The sequence below is a fragment of the Mirounga leonina genome, unplaced genomic scaffold (assembly GCF_011800145.1).
Source record: "Mirounga leonina isolate KUSES-001 unplaced genomic scaffold, KU_Mleo_1.0 Mir_175, whole genome shotgun sequence".
In the NCBI taxonomy this organism is placed as follows: Eukaryota; Metazoa; Chordata; class Mammalia; order Carnivora; family Phocidae; genus Mirounga; species Mirounga leonina.
Genome location: NW_023270453.1, coordinates 33,816,399 through 33,833,943, shown reverse-complemented (window position 1 = coordinate 33,833,943; position 17,545 = coordinate 33,816,399). Strand labels below are relative to the sequence as shown.

Here is a 17,545-nt window from a genome sequence, read left to right as displayed (position 1 = left end):
ATCTATAGGCTTACCCCCCCCCCAGCCCAGTTAAAGATCAGAGTCAAAATTGAGAGAGCAGCCCCCCTACCCTTGTTCCCATCCTGCCACCTCCCCTCCAGATGCCTCCATTCTGGTAAACCGCATCACCCTCCCATCTCCCGATCTCAAACCCCAGCGTCACCTGGGACCCCTCCCCACACTCCGACCTCAATCCCATGCATCCCACCCCACCCCCGCAAGGGGTCCCGTCTGTTCCCACCACAACCCGAATTCAAGTCCTTGTTCACTCAACCTAGGCCACCTTCCTCACTCACCACGGCACTCTGGGCCGGGTTTACCCGTGTCTGTGCCCCCGCTCGTGAGCACCATGGCTCTGTTCTCCCCAGAGTCGCTGTGGTCCAGCCACCCTGATCTCTGGGTCCTTGAGCTGACCAAATGTGTGCGCCACAGGCACTCCTCACGTGGGCCTTTTACACCAGCTGCCCTCTCAGCTTGGATCATTCTCTCCCACATCTGGAGAAGTTCGGGGAGGGGGCCGCTCTTTCTCATCATTCAGGTTTCAGCTCACAACATTGCTACCTCCAAGAAGCCTTCCCTGACTATCCACCCCATCTCAGGGGCCCCTGGCCCTGCCTCCCACCCTGGCCACTCACTATCACACTAGCCTATCTTATCAGCTTTGTCAAACTCTGCCCAATATCTGAAACGTCCTTGATTGATTTCTTGTTTGTCGACCTTCTATTAGTATACAAGCTCCATGAACATAGTGACCTTTCCTGTCTTAGTCAGCTGGTATATAGTAGGCACTCAATAAATCACTCACTCAGTCACTCACTCACAGATGAATGAATGAATGCACGCATACACACAAGAGCGTTTGAGAGAATTTCTTTTTTTTTTTTTTTAAGATTTTATTTATTTATTTGACAGAGAGAGACACAGCGAGAGAGGGAACACAAGCAGGGGGAGTGGGAGAGGGAGAAGCAGGCTCCCCGCAGAGCAGGGAGCCCGATGCGGGACTCGATCCCAGGACCCTGGGATCATGACCTGAGCCGAAGGCAGTCGCTTAACCAACTGAGCCACCCAGGCGCCCCGTTTGAGAGATTTTCTAAAAAGTTAAATGGCTTTTTAAAAATCCAGATAGCCCTTCTTGATCCTTCTAAAAAGATGTGGTTTATCCACGTACTGATTCTTCTATTCACTCAATGACTACTTTTATGAGACACCTACTCTGTGCCAGGCGCTAAGTCACATCAGGAACACATGAGGAACGAGGCATAACCAATGCACCTGACCTCATGCAGCTTACAGGCTGCTCCCTGAAATTTCATTCATGTCTCTGCTTAGAAACTGGTATTTGGTTGAGATCTGGGAATGCCCCTCCCCGCTCCCCTGCCCCCACCCTTCTGTGCAAGCCCCCTGAAGGAAGCAAGGACACCTTCTCACCCTTAGCCACCTCCAGTGTGCACAAAACCGTCAAGAGCTTTAGGGAATCTTAAAAAGCCATCAGAACCCCGCCGAGCATGTGACCTAAAAGCTTGCTCCTACCAATTGCAGCTACTTCAACACAGTACTGCAACATTAAAAGAAAGTGATTAAAATCTAATTTTTTCAATAACTGGAACACTGGGAGGTCCATTTATGAAAGACTGTTATTTTCTTTGGGGGATTTGCTCTATCTGGCAAATTTTCTACAGTAACCATTATCTGTTTCTGTAATTAAAGATATAAATGCGATGGAAAACACATTTGCTATCTATTCTAGGATCTAGGGAGTTTGTCGGGCCATGCATCAGCCCAACCATCACCCCACCTCTCACTCCCCATCCCTGCAGCCCAAGCTCTCAGCTCCCCCCTGGTTTCTGGCCACAGCCTCCCGACTGGTCCCTCACTTGCACCTTGCCCCCTGCCAACTTCTTCCCAACGTGGCAGCCAGAGGATCACACCTCTCCCGCTCAGACACCCAGAGTGGCCCATCGGGTCCTGTACAGTCTGCCCCATCATCTCTCCCTGCCTCACTCCCTCCATGCCAGCCACTCTGGCCTCCTTGGGGTCCCCCATGCCCTCTAGACACACCCTGGCCCCAGGACCTTTGCACCTGTCACTCTCTCCGTCTTAGACACTCTTCCCACAGATGTCAGTGAGGCACCCGCCTCTCCCCTTCCCCCTGCAGCTGGTTGCTCAAACATCACCTTCACAGCGAGGACTTCCGGAGAGCACCTGGGAGGACTGTAACCCATCTCAACCTGGGAAGTGTGTCACCTCCTTTCTTGCTTTATTTTTCTACAGAACACCTTCTAATATACCTAATTTACCTATTTATAAGCGTATTGTCTCTTTCTGCCATGGAGCACAAGAAAAACAGAAATGTGTGCCTTTTGGGGTCCCCATTGTCCACCCACCCCTAGAACAGTACCTGAATCGTCTGAGACTGGCACTCAATAAATACATTTCGTTGAACAAAGTAGCTATAACTGGACTCCACTTTCTCCACGTGAAGAAATTACGTGAGAGTGGATCCCAGGCTACAGTGGAACTGAGGACGAGATTCTGTTTTTTTCCAGCAGCCCAGCCCTTCTAGACAAAATATTAGTGGCTTTCTTCTCAAACATGTTTGCGATACCTGTGCCCAGGGATGGGAAACTCAAACACCTGTCCCTCCAGAAGGCAGGGAGGTCTTACCTCAATTTTCAGGCTGTCATGTTCCACCGTGAAGTCGCGTCTGGAAGGAGCGACATCAAAGGTAATCCGCTCTCCTCTATAGAAGGGAATCTAGAAGGAAGGGTCTGTGCATTACTAAGAGCCAACAACATGAGTCAATATTAATAACTGACCCAGCAGGTCCTAAGTGACAAGGGGTTCGAGGCAAGCCCAGAGAAACTATTAATCCTAACTGCTGCTGATCTTAAAAGAGGAAAGCCCACACTTTTTGCAGCCATTACTGAAGGGTCAGTCTTGTCCTAAATAATTACACTAAATAAAATGGTCACAAAACTGTAAGGCAATCATTTACTCCCCTTAACGCCCCAAACGGCATCGACTCTCATGGTGTCTTAAGAGTCTAAAACATACAGAGAACGCAAATCTCCTCCACTCACCACAGTATAGTCCCCACTTGGCAAGGAATAGAAGGAGAATGAGCCATCTTCTTTGGAGACCGCATAGCACAAATACACCAGACTCTCATCTTGGGGCTGGAAGCCAGGCACTGGTGAGATGCTGCAGCCCAGGACATCCTATGCCAGGGGAGGGGGGGAGAAAATGATGTCCTTTTCCCCTCATATGTTCTGATTATCATCAAACAGCCACACTATAGGAAAATTCTTCCAAGTTTTATGTCACAAAATGCGACTTCTGAACAGGGCATAGTAGTGGAGATAAAACGAACAACTTTTACACTCAAGTTTTGAGAAGTTAAAAACTGGCACAGTCTTCTTGGGGGGGAAAAAATGACGTGATTGTCCTTCCCTACAACGGGTGACCATTCTGCAGACAAGAAAATGGAGCCAGGAAGGGCAAGCGGCTGGCCCACACAGCGAGCAAGAGGCAGAGCTGCGATGTGTCCGCACCTGGGTCTGCCTGTGCTCTTTCCACCCCAGTCCACTCCCACCACAGGCATCCAATTTCTTGTGAGTCAACCAAGAAACGCAATGCTCTTAAATGTTCAGACTCTACATCCACCCTGACCCACCCAATCTCGTCTGTTCTCCGCTTTTCTTTACTTACCTCTTTGGAAACCACCGATGAAAAGAGAAGAAACTTCACCCCTTTCATGGGCTCCCCATCGCTGCGGACAGAGCCAGACACATTGTAGCCGGCCACTATGAGGGGGCTGACGGCGTTGGCATTAGAACTGGTTACTCGCACGGTGGTGCTCGCCTGCAGAAGAAGGGGACTTTACCTTCCCAGACAACAAACCCTCACACATTGTGGAACAACCACAAAGACGTGCTTAAGCTAAAATATTAATGGGCAGGGTGCCCGGGTGGCTCAGTTGGTTAAGCATCTGCGTTCGGCTCAGGTCATGATCTCAGGGTCTGGGATTGAACCCCACGTCGGGCTCCCTGCTCAGCGGAGGGCCTGCTTCTCCCTCTGCCTCTGCCTGCCGCTCTGCCTACTTGTGCTCTCTGTCAAATAAATAAATAAAATCTTAAAGAAAATATTAATGGGGGGGAAAGGAACATGGAAAATTGCGAACGTAGTCGGATCACAGCCACATGTTTGAGAGCAAGATGAACTGAAAGGAAATGTGGCAAAATGTCAATCACCAGGATGATTTCCTTTGCATGGTTAACACTTTACCTCTTTGACACATTTCCACCTTCCAAATTTTCCACCTGTGTTATCACTCTTTTTCGCTGTTCGATCTGCTGCGATTTTTGAAAATGAGCGTGCTCTACTTTCTTCCATGTTTAATGGTATATGTGCATGGAATTTTAAAGCTGTCAAAGCACAGTTTACACAGAAAAAAGTGCACAGTCTATGGCCATCCCACCCTGAGCGCGCCCAATCTAGTCTGAAAAAAGTGCACAGAGTCTAGGGGTACAGAGCAGTGATCTTCACAAACTGAACACGCCCTGTAACCAGCACCCAAAAGCCCCCTCACGCTCATTTCCAGGTACCAGCCGCCAAGAGGGCAATCGTTATCCTGACTTTCAACAGCGTGCTTTACTTTGAAACACAATCTTATGTTAATAGACTCATTCCTTTATACATACGACTTAAAATATAAGCCTTAAAATTTCTTCAAATCGTAATATATAACCAATGAGTTTTAAATAAAACACTTTTAACCCCCTGAAAACCTGCAGTCATAAATAGTATACAGGTAAGTCGAGGTGTGAAACTATACCATCAATTATAAGGGCTTAAAACCTACACAGGAAAAACTGAAATAACAATTCTAATAGTTCCTTAGCAAAAACAAAACACAGCCTCAAAACTAACATAAAAGTTAATGTGTCGGGCGCCTGGATGGCTCAGTTGGTTAAGCAACTGTCTTCGGCTCAGGTCATGATCCTGGAGTCCCGGGATCGAGTCCCGCATCGGGCTCCCTGCTCGGCAGGGAGTCTGCTTCTCCCTCTGACCCTCCCCCCTCTCATGCTCTCTCTCTCTCATTCTCGCTCTCAAATAAATAAATAAAATCTTAAAAAATAAAAAATAAAAAAAATAAAAATAAAAATAAAAGTTAATGTGTCGGAATGTCCTTTAAACCTTACTTCAATTTGTTTTCCTGTAGTGATTACAAAACCTCACCTGGTCTGTTTCTTCCTTTTTTGATCTTTTATCAAACTATTTCCACCAAATACTACTCGGAAGAACACCTATACACATTCTAACTGGCTAAAGAAAGAAAAGCAGAAGTACGATTTGGGAGCCTTGCGTACCTCCACACCCCTTCCTGCCTCCCTCTATAGATGTCAATTTCATAATGACTATGGTGTTTGCCACTCCCATGCATGTCCTCGTACTTTTTTTTTTTTTTACAAAGGACTCTATCCATAAGTGCAACTACCCTGAGTGTTTTTAAGTACTGTATAAACAATATCGTGTTTCCTTACCCTCAGCAACTTGCCTTTTTCCCTCAACTTTGTTTTCAAATGTACTCCTATTGATGTATGTAGCTCCGGTTCACTCATTCTTGCTGCCCTACAGGAATCTGGGTGACGAAACCCCACTCTGCTCTCCAGCTAATGGACGTTTAGGTTGTTTGCGATATTTTGCTAGTACAAACAAAACTGCAACAGACATTCTTTTACGTTCTCCTTGGACACACATACAACAGTTTCTGGACTGTTAAGGATATTTATAGATTGCTGTTTCAGACAGGAAAAAGAACAACAAATAAATCTCACTGGGTCCTTCTGGTGTTGATTCAGCTTAAAATAGCTACAGTTAATAACAGACCTATTTCACAGCAGGAAGACAATATTGTCACCTAAAACCAAAAACAACAGAAGGAACATCTGCTACAGTGAGTTTTATCTTATAAATACCACCGAACCAATCAGCAGCGCTTTTTCTCATCTACTTCCAGAAAAACCATAAGCCCATTTCACACCCTAAACAGGACCCTCTCCGCTTGTCCCCAAACGTGAACACTGTTGGCACAGCGATCGACACAACTGAAATACTCACCTCTTTCAATGCCCAGGTTGGATGAGTTGCAAGAATTTCATAATCTCCGGGAAGAACTTTAAAAAATGCAAACCTAAGAAATACAAAATACCAATTAACTTTCTCTCAAACAGCCCGAGTGTTCTAATTTATGGCTAATCCTGGAAGCATTAGAAAATAATGTTTGGATTATCACAAACTTGCCATTAGCTGATTAAAGGAGCATAAACAAAATTCAATCCTTCACTGTACAAATCCACATTGGGGAGCACTTATTGAGTACTTACTGTGTACCAGAACAGGTGTTCTGTGCACTGACAGGAAGGAGACTTTATGTTTCCCTTAATCCCAAGATTTCTGACCTTAAAAACCAGTCACTGTGGTTCAGCAGGGATCAGTCATAGAAAATTCAAGTGCATTCTGGCAGAGGTGATAGGCATGAATAGGCAAAGAGAAGGGAAGGAAGTGTCCAGAGGAACAGATGTGGGAAGGAAAGAGTCCCATGTGAAGAAGAGAGAACAGATCTGATAGGCTGAGGCCTAAGCTAAGACGATGCTGTGACATGGGCAGGGCAAATGATAATAAGCTTTGAATCCTATGCAGGGGAGTTTAGATCTTTAATGAGAAACAAATACAGTGTGAGCCATTCTGGGCTCTTGCACAAACTACAAAGACCAAACCAGACTCCAATGAAGACCGGTTAAGTAACTATGGGCAGGGCGCCTGGGTGGCTCAGTTGGTTAAGCGACTGCCTTTGGCTCAGGTCATGATCCTGGAGTCCCGGGATCGAGTCCTGCATCGGGCTCCCTGCTCGGCGGGGAGCCTGCTTCTCCCTCTCACCCTCCCCCCTCTCATGTGCTGTCTCTCTCATTCTCTCTGTCTCAAATAAATAAATAAAATCTTAAAAAAAAAAAAAAAGTAACTATGGGCAAATCAAGACCAGAGTGACAGGAGTGCTGAGGCTGGGAACACTGGCATCAGGATTCTGACACACTTAACCCTTCAAATGTGCAAAGCACCAGACAACAAAAGGGCTAATTCTAGTGAAATGGACTACAAAAAAATCCATCTGATTTCTTCTCCTGTGGTGGTATTTTACTGTATCAGATACTGTCTGTCATAATTGGACACGTCTTGGAAATCACTTTGCTACAATAAAATTGAAATTACTATTGGATTCTGGCCTTCATGAGATTCAGCCTCTACTCCTGCAAGTTACAATCATTGTTTTAGTCAGTGTGGATGAAGGAGATTCTTATTTTTTTTTTTAAGAGATTTTTTATTTATTTATTTGACAGAGACAGAGACAGTGAGAGCAGAAACACAAGCAGGGGGAGTGGGAGAGGGAGAAGCAGGCTTCCTGCTGAGCCGGAAGCCCGATGCGGGACAAGATTCCAGGACCCGGGGATCATGACCTGAGCCGAAGGCAGTCGCTTAACCAACTGAGCCACCCAGGCGCCCCGATGAAGGAGATTCAACAAGTTCAAGTCCCTTTGCCCAGCAAGATAAAGAGCAAACTAGCCTAGAGAAGATGGGAGCCCCATGTTCCTCCTGCAGGCATCCATCAAGTAGAAATAAATGTTATCCCCACACTGAAAAAGAATTTCAACAATCCTCATTGAAAAACTGGATAGACAGCTTACTGACAGACTCATTATAAACTTCTAATCTGCAGTTAAGTTGGCTTTGTATATTGAAGGAGTAATGATTCGAATGCTTTCAAAATTATCAGTTGGAACTATTCTGAATTAATCTTGGCACATCTGTTAACACTTACAACTCAACGATATAAATCCATTAAATACATAAAATCTGACTCAACAAGGTTAATTAGTTGTCAGTTCCCACTACAAAATAATTTTGATGTAATAGTGATAATATGATTTTTAAAAATCGTAACTGAGGGGCACTCAGTTGGTTAAGTGTCTGACTCTTGATCTCAGGTCTTGATCTCAGGGTCGTGAGATCGAGCCCCAAATTGGGCTCTGTGCTGGGCATGGAACCCACTTGGGATTCTCTCTCTCCCTCTGCCCCTCCCCCTCCCGCACGCACGTTCTAAAAAAAATTTAAAAATTAAAGAAAAAATAATAATTGAGCAAATCTATATTGAGCTAACACTTAAGCACGTACTCCATGACAGACAGTTTGAAATAATGTTAATTTAATCTTCCTATTAACCTTAGGGGCTGGGTTCCACCATCATGACCATTTATAAAGAAGAAAACTAAGGCCCAAAGGCGTTAAGTAACTTGCCCCAGGTCAAACCCAGTAGGTGGCGGAACCAGGATTCAAACCCAGGTTTTCGGGCTCCAGAGCCAGTCCCAACTGTTAAATGAAGGCCTACTATGTGCCAGGCTCTGCAGTAAGTGCTGTACAGACATTAACTCATGTTTAACCATCCCGTCTACATAGAGGCGACGGGACAGATGAAGAGCTTGAGGTCCTGAGAGGCACGAACTTGTCTGCAGTTAAGAGGCCACATAAGGACTGGAACCCAGGTCTCCCAGGCTGAACCCAGGTCACAGGCTCCCTCCCTCCCCTCAGCTGTGAGGCAGCATATGACACGGGTACCACTCACTTTCCACCAGGCTGTGTCACTGTGGACTGGATCTTCGCTTCGGTCCCCGTGTTTCTCAGGGACACCTGAACTCCTGCAGGGCCCAGGGGCTGCCCTTTGCTGAGAACCTGTCAAGGAGAAAGAGGTCAAGACCCAAACCAGCAGCAAAGTTCTCCTCTCAGCAGGACTGTCCATTGTGTTCCTGCTCCCTGCAGAGAGCTTATACCCTTCTTCAGGTCAAGACTCCTTTGCAAAGAGTAGACAGATTACGGATACCCTTCCCGGGGATTGCTGAGGGGCTGAGTGGGGAATGATACTTTGTTTCACCGAATCTAAGACACCATCAGCTAAAGATGCACCATTATTTTATAACGAAGGAGAAAGAAAAATAACCCATGATCCTCCACGCTAGCAAGCAACTCACACATGAAGGCAGGGCCACCTTGCCTCACCGAGAGTGGGCACCTCACTCTCAGTGTGAAGGCAGAGGAGAAATGAACCTGCCATGAAGAGAAGGACAGCAAGGCAATTTGCACACGTCAACCTTGGTGCCGGATGGAGGGAAGGATGATAACGCTCCTGAGAATCTGAACTCGGAGCTGCCATTCACACAGGTGAGCTCTCTACATTCACACCATCAATGGGGCCCAAAAAACCCTTAGAGAATCTAGTTTACTGCGACAGCTCCTGGGGGATTGGCCGAAGCAAATGCAAATCCTGTCTGCAAGAGGCCGGCTTCATCCACCCAGAGTGATTACAAGTGGCCTCGAGTCTAGGGGCCTGCGCTCTTCCTACCCTGCACCCCTATACAAGGCCATCCCTGGCAGTTATCCACCCGGACTTCACAGGGAATGCCGAGTAAGCTAGATCTGACCCCAAGAAACACCCACACCCTTCTACACAAAATTTTGCCCATTCTCAGACCCTCTTGAAGCTTATCTATGGGTCCCTTGTGGGCTCAGAGTCCCCATGTTAAAGAGTCCTACTTTTTTAAAGGTAAGAGAAGACTCAGTACATAATACAGAGCAAACATTAAAAATAACAATGTTCTGAAGCCAAACCTTTCCGTTCACAGAGAACCCCGTGAACACAAAGTTGATGTCCCCGCCCTTTGTGCAGATATCATTGACGCCATCCACGTAGAGCTCCACGTTCGTCGGCTCTGAGAAATGAAGGCGGGAGGGGAGGGAACAGGGCACAAGACACAAGAGCCAGGTTAGTTCTGAGACAAGGTGAACGGGCCTAGGCAAAACACCTTTTCTTGGTTAACTTCCATTTTCTTTATTTTTGAGCACTTAATACACTCACATGGTTTAAAATCCAAAGGTACCAAGAGGTAGGCAGGGAAGTCTCCGCCCCATCTCTTCCCCACCCCAGAGTGAAACAGTGTGTGGAGGATAATATGCTTTTATAACAGTCTTTTGGCTGAGCTGTAGCCCAGAGTCCCATTGAAAATGCGGTAAGCACCAAATTGTTTTCTCTACTGGATGCTTACCATGGACCAGACATGGGCTAAGAGCATGTGCTCCTCACGGCTACTTTAACAGGTAGGTAATGACATCTACAACTGACTGAGGATTAAACTGACACATGGAAAGGTTAAAGGAGCCCCCCAAAGTCACAGAGCTTGTGAGTGACAGAGCGCCAGTGCAACCTCCAAAAGCCTGGCTCCAAAAGGCCCCCTGACCCAAGTGCAGGAGCTCAGCCACATTAAACCAGGACCATAAACTCCAATGTCCACAGGAACCAAGTAGGGGGACAGGCCACATGGGGACTACGGTGAACGGGAAAGGGGAAGCCACTACTCAGCTTTTGCCAAACGTCAACCTTTTGAAGAAAACACAGACATCTGGATTTTACGTGCCATCTCCTGATTTTTCAATACCAGCAACTAATTCATTTTGTCTAAAAAACTGGAGAGGTCATCATAATAAGGGTTAAAGCTTTTTAAAGGTTAGGAATGTAGAGTGATTAAGTAGAGAAAAAAATGGGAAAATAAAGAGAATTTCAGGTAAAATGAAGAATTACACACACAAACACACACACACACACACGAAGATGCCAATAAAAAAACACACACAAGACTTGGACACCTCACAAGAGAGGCTATCCAAATGGCCAGTACACATATTAAAAAAAGCATTCAATCTCATTGACCATCGAGCAAATGCAAATCAAAACCACAATGAGATACCACTGTGTTACCAAGGGCTGGTGAGACTGTGGGGCACCTAGAACCCTTCCACACTGCTGGGAGAGCAGAATCTGCTACAACCGCCCTGGATATTTAACACTGTCTATGAGAGCTGGGCATGTAAATGCTCTCTCAGCCAGCAATTTCCCTCCTGGTATAGACCCAACAGAAATGCAAACACACAGGGGCGCCTGGGTGGCTCAGTTGGTTAAGCGACTGCCTTCGGCTCAGGTCATGATCCTGGAGTCCCTGGATCGAGTCCCGCATCGGGCTCCCTGCTCAGCAGGGAGTCTGCTTCTCCCTCTGACCCTCCTCCCTCTCATGCTCTCTGTCTCTCATTCTCTCTGTCTCAAAATAAATAAATAAAAATCTTAAAAAAAAAAAAAAAAAGAAATGCAAACACACAAAACCATGTACTGAAAGACATGAACAAGGAAATTTGTAGGAGCACCATACTTAGCGGCCAACGTCGAGAAGCGGCCCAAATGTCCATCAACACAAGGGGGAAATCACTTTATACTCACACAGTAATTGAATGAGCTAACTAAAGCCACACATGTAATACAGATGAATGACATTAACAATGTTGAAGAAAAGAAGCCAGACACAAAAATGTACCCCTTTAGAATCCTAAAGGAATTTGGAATAGACAAAAGTCATCCAGAACTTTAGGAGGTGGGGGCAGTGGTCACCTGCGGGGTGGGGCAGAGCAGTTAGGGAGTGCCTGGGATGGGGCCCTACTGGGTACTGGTTCTACCTTGTGATCTGGGTAGAGGTTACATGGGTGCATTTACTTAGGGAACATTCAAGTAATACCCTTATGACGAGTACACTTTTCTGAAAGTATAATTCAATAAAAAAGCTCCTCCAAAGAAAAAGCACTGGCAGGAGGGGAGGGGGCTCAAACAAAACACTCCCACAGGCCGCAAATGATCTGCAATCTCTGCTTTAGCGCTATGTTGGGTTTCCTTCCCCTCTGGCTTTCTGGAATGCACGGGTCAGGTGCCCCCTACAATGAACCGAAAGAGAACTTGTCTCACAGAGCCAAATGAGCTGTCGGCTGACCTGAGCTTCACTTGGCCCTTCATGATGGCAGGGACTAAATTCTTCCTCCTCTAACTCACAAGCAAGCCTGACACAGACAACCATGCCCTCCCACCCCCCTCCCCGAGCTACAGAACTGGGATCAGGCACATCTATTCTTCGGAAACGTAAGCCGTGACAGAGCAGAACCCTCTCTTCTTATCTCAACCCATTCCCACATCTCCGGCTCTGCTAAATGCCAAATACATCAGGAAAGTTTTAAGCTTTTTGTTTGTATGGGTGCAGAACGCTTTTAAGTATTTATCGTTGCTAATTATGTGCCAGTCTTTCCCAGCACTGTAAATACACTGGCCCATTCACCCTCCAGGTTAGGCTGTGAGGCAGCTACCACCACTCTCCCGACTCCCTAGCAAGAAGGCTGCACACCGACCCAGGAGCAAGTAACTTGTCCAAGGTCGTCGCAGAACCAGTAATGCCCAAGGTCGCCAGACCTTCTGATCTCTTTTGAGAAGTAGATCTGGATTTTCATGTGAAATCTCACAATGTTGAATACTGCAGTCCTAAAAAGCACCAAGGGGGCAAAGAGACCATCCTTGGACAGGAAAAATGTTCCCACTCCTGACCTCTAGACACAGTTTGGGGAACTCTCTGGGGAATGGAACTACAAAAACAGAGCTTCCTGAGAAAGGTTCCGGAAAAGACGCCTATTCCAAGAAAGATGACAGTAAACCTTAGCGTAGGTCCAAGATAAATCCAATCTACTCTAACGAGGAGGAAAAAAAGCCCTGTTCCACACTAGAAACGAATCTTTAATATTTTAAAGGTGTCTGCACTACGCCAATGTAAATTAACATTCGGCATATAATCTAATCCTATACAGAGTATGTCTGGTTATTCAGTTAACTTACCAAAACTCCACCCTAGGGGAGGCTCGATCTTCAGAATGAAATCTCCCTAAGAGGGGGGAAGAAAGATACAGGGATGAAAACTGATGACCTCTCAACTAGTTTAATACACTTCCGTGCTACTGTTTAATCTAGCATTTTTACACCTGCAATGAAATTCTAAGCACATATTGTGTTCTAAGCAGCTGTGGGCTTCCTGATTGCCTTGAGATGTCACAAGCTGAGGCTGGGTGCCCTGAAGTCCCCATCCAACCAATCGGAAGATACCAAGTTAACACCCATGGAAAAGTTCTAAAGGCATTATATTCAGCCACTTGTTTTTTGATACCAGACGTACTACTAATGGAGTCTCCTATCAACCCCTCCTACGCCCAAGGTTGCCAGCGTCCTTAGAAACGAAAAGCCATTTCTTAAAACTGGATGTTACTCACACACCCTGGTTTCTTGAGATTGATGGGGTTTAAAAAAAAAACAACAACATATTTTAAGAACCACCCGTAGAAGTCAGCCCTATGTATTGTGCCTAAAGATTTAAGGTCAGGAATATTTAGTGCTGTGTTGTCAGTAATAATTTTTTAAATTGGGAAAAGCCTCTATGCCTACCAACACAGAAGTGGCTACATAAATTACGGTTTTGATTTGATTCTGACGTGTTGTGCAGCCATGAAAAAGAAGGCAACAGATCCAAACGTGCTGATGTTGCAAGTGTATCAAGATGTTATCATAGGGGAAAAAGTCAAATTGCAGAGTAATTCCTATTGTTTGATTCCAATTGATATTAAAAAAAACCCCAAATCAAAATTGTGTGTGCATATAGATTATTTCTGCAACATGCTACAAATCTGTGCTTCCAAATAAGGAGTTGAAGTGGGGAGGGGAAATGGGGGTGGGGGGTGCAGGTAGGGGAAGGCATGGACACACATCTTTCCACATGTGCACCTATGTGGGCATCTTTATAATCATATAACACAGAGAAAGCAGTCTTTCGGGATACACACCAAACTTGTATCAGTAGTTATCACTACAGAGGGATGAGAAATTGGGGGGTAAAGGTTAAATTTACTTCATATACTTCTAAAGACTTTGTTTTGTTGTTTTCCACATAGCTCATAAATTCATGTATCACCTGTATCGATTTTTTAAACAATATTTTAAGCTGCTTGCAAACTTAACCCTATTAAATCAGGGTTTCTCAATGTTGGCACTGCTGACATTTGGTCCGTCCTGTGCAGCATGAGAGGTAATCCAGCTTCATTTCTGGCCTCTACTCACTAGATACTGCAGCACTCCCCCAACCCCAAGCAGTAATAACAACCAAAAATGTCTCTACACACTGCCAAATGTTCCTGGAGACACTGAGAACCACTGTATTCAATCAAACCAGTTTATAAATTGTCCCCCTCAAACTTTGGCCGGAATTGTCAAATTCCACTTATAATTTATAAAAGAGACCAGCTCTCAGGGCGCCTGGGTGGCTCAGTCGTTAAGCGTCTGCCTTCGGCTCAGGTCATGATCCCAGGGTCCTGGGATCGAGCCCTGCATCGGGCTCCCTGCTTGGCGGGGAGCCTGCTTCTCCCTCTCCCACTCCCCCTGCTTATGTTCCCTCTCTTGCTGTGTCTCTCTCTCTGTCATATAAATAAAATCTTTTAAAAAAAAGAGACCAGCTCTTGCTCATGTGGTTAATCAAGGCTGCTCTGGTTAGTGCAGTCCTGTGGGCCACACTAACTCCTTCCCATCATAAACCACTAGAGTAGTCTCTCTTACCTTATCATACAAGGGGATCATAAAGTAACCATTATTAGGGGCACAGTCTGTCTGGTATTTCAAAGTCCCATGCTTGGTATACAGCTTTATCTAGAAAGCAAGGAAAGAAGAGAAGTCATAAGAGAATTAGCTACGTACATTACGCCAGAATGCATTCAGTTAGTATGTGTTTGCTGAGGACCTACCACATGCTGCTATTAACACCAGACATTAGGGACAGAGAGAAAGACAAAGTATCCCCAAAATAATGTTATTAGATACTTTTCTGGTTAGAAACCATCTAAAGACTACCCCCAAAAGTCATATTTTTCAGGTTATTTTTGGTGGCTGTCTCTACGTTGTTTCTATCTATAACAAATTTTCAAATTCGCTGTTAATAAAGTGCTTATTAAAATGCAATCCCAAGCCCCACTTCTGTTTCTAAACTAGAAGGTTGGGGTGAGGGCCAAGGATCTGCATTATTAACCCCAAATGATTCCCAATACTTGGGAGTAACACTCATCCAGAAACTTTCAATTTTCTCTTCTACCTTCATTCCTGGGCAAAAAACAAATCAAAAGACATTTCACAAGAATCTCTAAAGCTCTTGCATCCTGGACATTTCCAAACACAATCTGTTAACCTTTTAAGATGTTCAAGCAAAGTCTGGGTCTTCCATGTACTGTGCGACCTTGGGCAAGTCATTTAACCTCCTGAGGTCCAGTTTCTTCAGGGGTAAGAAAAGAGAGATTCCCTTTCCTGGTGATTATACAGATTCTATGCATATTAAGCACCTGGCGGAGGGCACAACTCAAAAAAAAAAAAAAGAAAAAAAAATAGTATTCTTATTATTTTACTATATTACTATATTACTGTGTTGCGTTACTAACATCTGCCTTTACTTTTCTCCCCAGGAAACTACAAGTTGCAAAAAGCCTTGCAAGGCACCTTCTGAAACCTCCTGTGCCCACACACTGAGAGGCAATCTAGGTGACAGGGGCACCCCAGCAAAACCTAGGGACCTTGCCACTGCCAGTGGGTAGATTCACTAAACACATGACTTAAGATAAAAAAAAGGCAGAGAAATGGACTCTGAAAAACAAACAGGGTTCTAGAGGGGAGGGGGGTGGGAGGATGGGTTAGCCTGGTGGTGGGTATTGAGGAGGGCACATTCTGCATGGAGCACTGGGTGTTGTGCACAAACAATGAATCATGGAACACTTCATCTAAAACTAATGATGTAATGTATGGGGATTAACATAAGAATAAAAAAAAAAAAGAAAAAAGAAAGAAAAAAAAAAGCTTTTCCCCCCCAAAAAAAACCAAAAAAAAAAACGGCAGAGAAGCCACAGACGGGTCTTGAAGGTGATAATTATCTTCTTTAGGAAATACACTGTACTGGGTTCTGCTGCTTCTGTCTCAACCCCATCCTACAGGAACAAAAATTGGGATCTGGAACAAGGCCAGGTGAAAGACCTAGTGGGGTGTGGAACCGATGTTCAACCAGATTTGCCGAGAACCTCAGCAACCAGATTTGTAGAACATACTGGTTTAATCCTTCACTGCAGCCCTTGAACTGCCAGAACTGGCGAGGCTCAAATGTGCTTTCAGTCAGCCTTTGGGGGTCTTAGTCCCCCCACAGTCCCTTCTCTTTGGCATCTCCTAGCCTCTTCCTTTTTTTCTCTTTCAAATCCCCTCCTCCTGCCCCATCATCAGTACCCTCCTAAAACAGAGGTCAGCCCTCCATCAGGTCCCTTCCCATCTATGCTGACAAGTGACCATCCTCTTCACAAAAGCTTTCTGGGTCACAGTCCCACTGGGTTGATAATCACGTAACTGCATGGGGCTTTACAACTTAATAAAAAAGACTTCTGCACAAATCTCTAGCATAATTCCAATAACTACCCAGTAAGGCAATCAGGGCAGCTGACAACTCTACCTTCACAAAGGAAAAAGGAGTCCTCAAGGGAGGAATGGGGGAGATTAAAAACACAGTTTCCCAGCCCCAGAAATGCCAATAGAGATGAACTGGGTCAGGATCTCTGGGATGAGAATCAACGCCCTCTAAAAGCATCCCCGGGGGGGGGGGGGGGGGTTGAAGAGGAGTGGATTAGAAACTTTGGGGGCTCTGAGTTGTGGGGCTAGGGGATAAGACTTGCAGTCTCTAGGTTCTGGAATACGGCTTTCAGGAAATCTAAGTTTCAGGGGGTCTGAGTTTTGAGGATCTGGGGCCTGGGGCCTGTTGAGAGTGGGTTTTTATTTTATTTTTTTTTTTTTAATTTTATTTATTAGAGAGAGACACAGCCAGAGAGTGCGTTTTAAGAGATCTGGGGCCTGGATTCTAGGGACGGTCAGAGTCCCCTATCATCTTGGGATGTGGATTCTGGGTTTCTGGAGTTTGAGTTCTGAAGAACCTGGGGTCCTGATTTGGGGGATCCTTCGTTTTGAGTGACCTGATAAAAGTTATGAACCACCAACATCGTCACCAAAAATGTCCCTCACGCCCCCTGCGCGCACACCTCTAGGCCCCCAACCCCACTCCGCAGCTGACCCCACGACAGGAACCTCCACCCTAGCGCGACACGGAGCGGACGGGATGGTGGAGAGCCCGCGGAAAGCGGAGCCCTCGAGGAGGCAAGGACTCCTAGAATGTGGAGCTAGCGGCAACCGCCCGGCGGGTGAGGCGAGGCCACCGCAGCCCGCACAGGTTGAGCGACTGGCCCAGGGTCACACGACGAGCTCCGGCCCGGGCCGCGGGGTTGGGCGCTCACCTCGATGAGCGAGTAGTTGATCTCCACGTCCGACTTGACGAAGCCCCCGCAGCCCACCACGATGTCCTCGGAGCCGCGCGCCCGATCCACGCCGCTCAGCAGCAGCACCACAGCGGCGGCCACCGCCACGGGCCCCGGCGGCCCCAAGCCCCCGCACGCCCGCATGGCCCGGCTTCTGCCGCCCGACCCACCACAGGCCTCCCGGTCCCGCCCCTTGCTCCGCGCGCGGCCT

At 46.2% G+C, this 17,545-nt stretch overlaps 1 protein-coding gene across 4 annotated transcripts in view; it reads right to left on the bottom strand.

Moving 5' to 3' along the window:
• Positions 1-17,545, bottom strand: part of LOC118021867 (nodal modulator 1) — a 61,790-nt gene extending 44,245 nt beyond the window's left edge. For all 4 annotated transcript variants that reach the window (XM_035022354.1, XM_035022351.1, XM_035022353.1 and 1 more), the window contains exons 1-9: positions 17,314-17,545; positions 14,564-14,653; positions 12,803-12,848; positions 9,718-9,818; positions 8,678-8,784; positions 6,121-6,193; positions 3,709-3,861; positions 3,081-3,218; positions 2,665-2,754 (exon numbers count right to left, since the gene is read on the bottom strand). In XM_035022354.1, the coding sequence (XP_034878245.1) occupies positions 2,665-2,754; positions 3,081-3,218; positions 3,709-3,861; positions 6,121-6,193; positions 8,678-8,784; positions 9,718-9,818; positions 12,803-12,848; positions 14,564-14,653; positions 17,314-17,478 (963 nt within the window). In that variant the 5' untranslated portion in view covers positions 17,479-17,545. The remainder of the gene's footprint in view (positions 1-2,664; positions 2,755-3,080; positions 3,219-3,708; positions 3,862-6,120; positions 6,194-8,677; positions 8,785-9,717; positions 9,819-12,802; positions 12,849-14,563; positions 14,654-17,313) is intronic.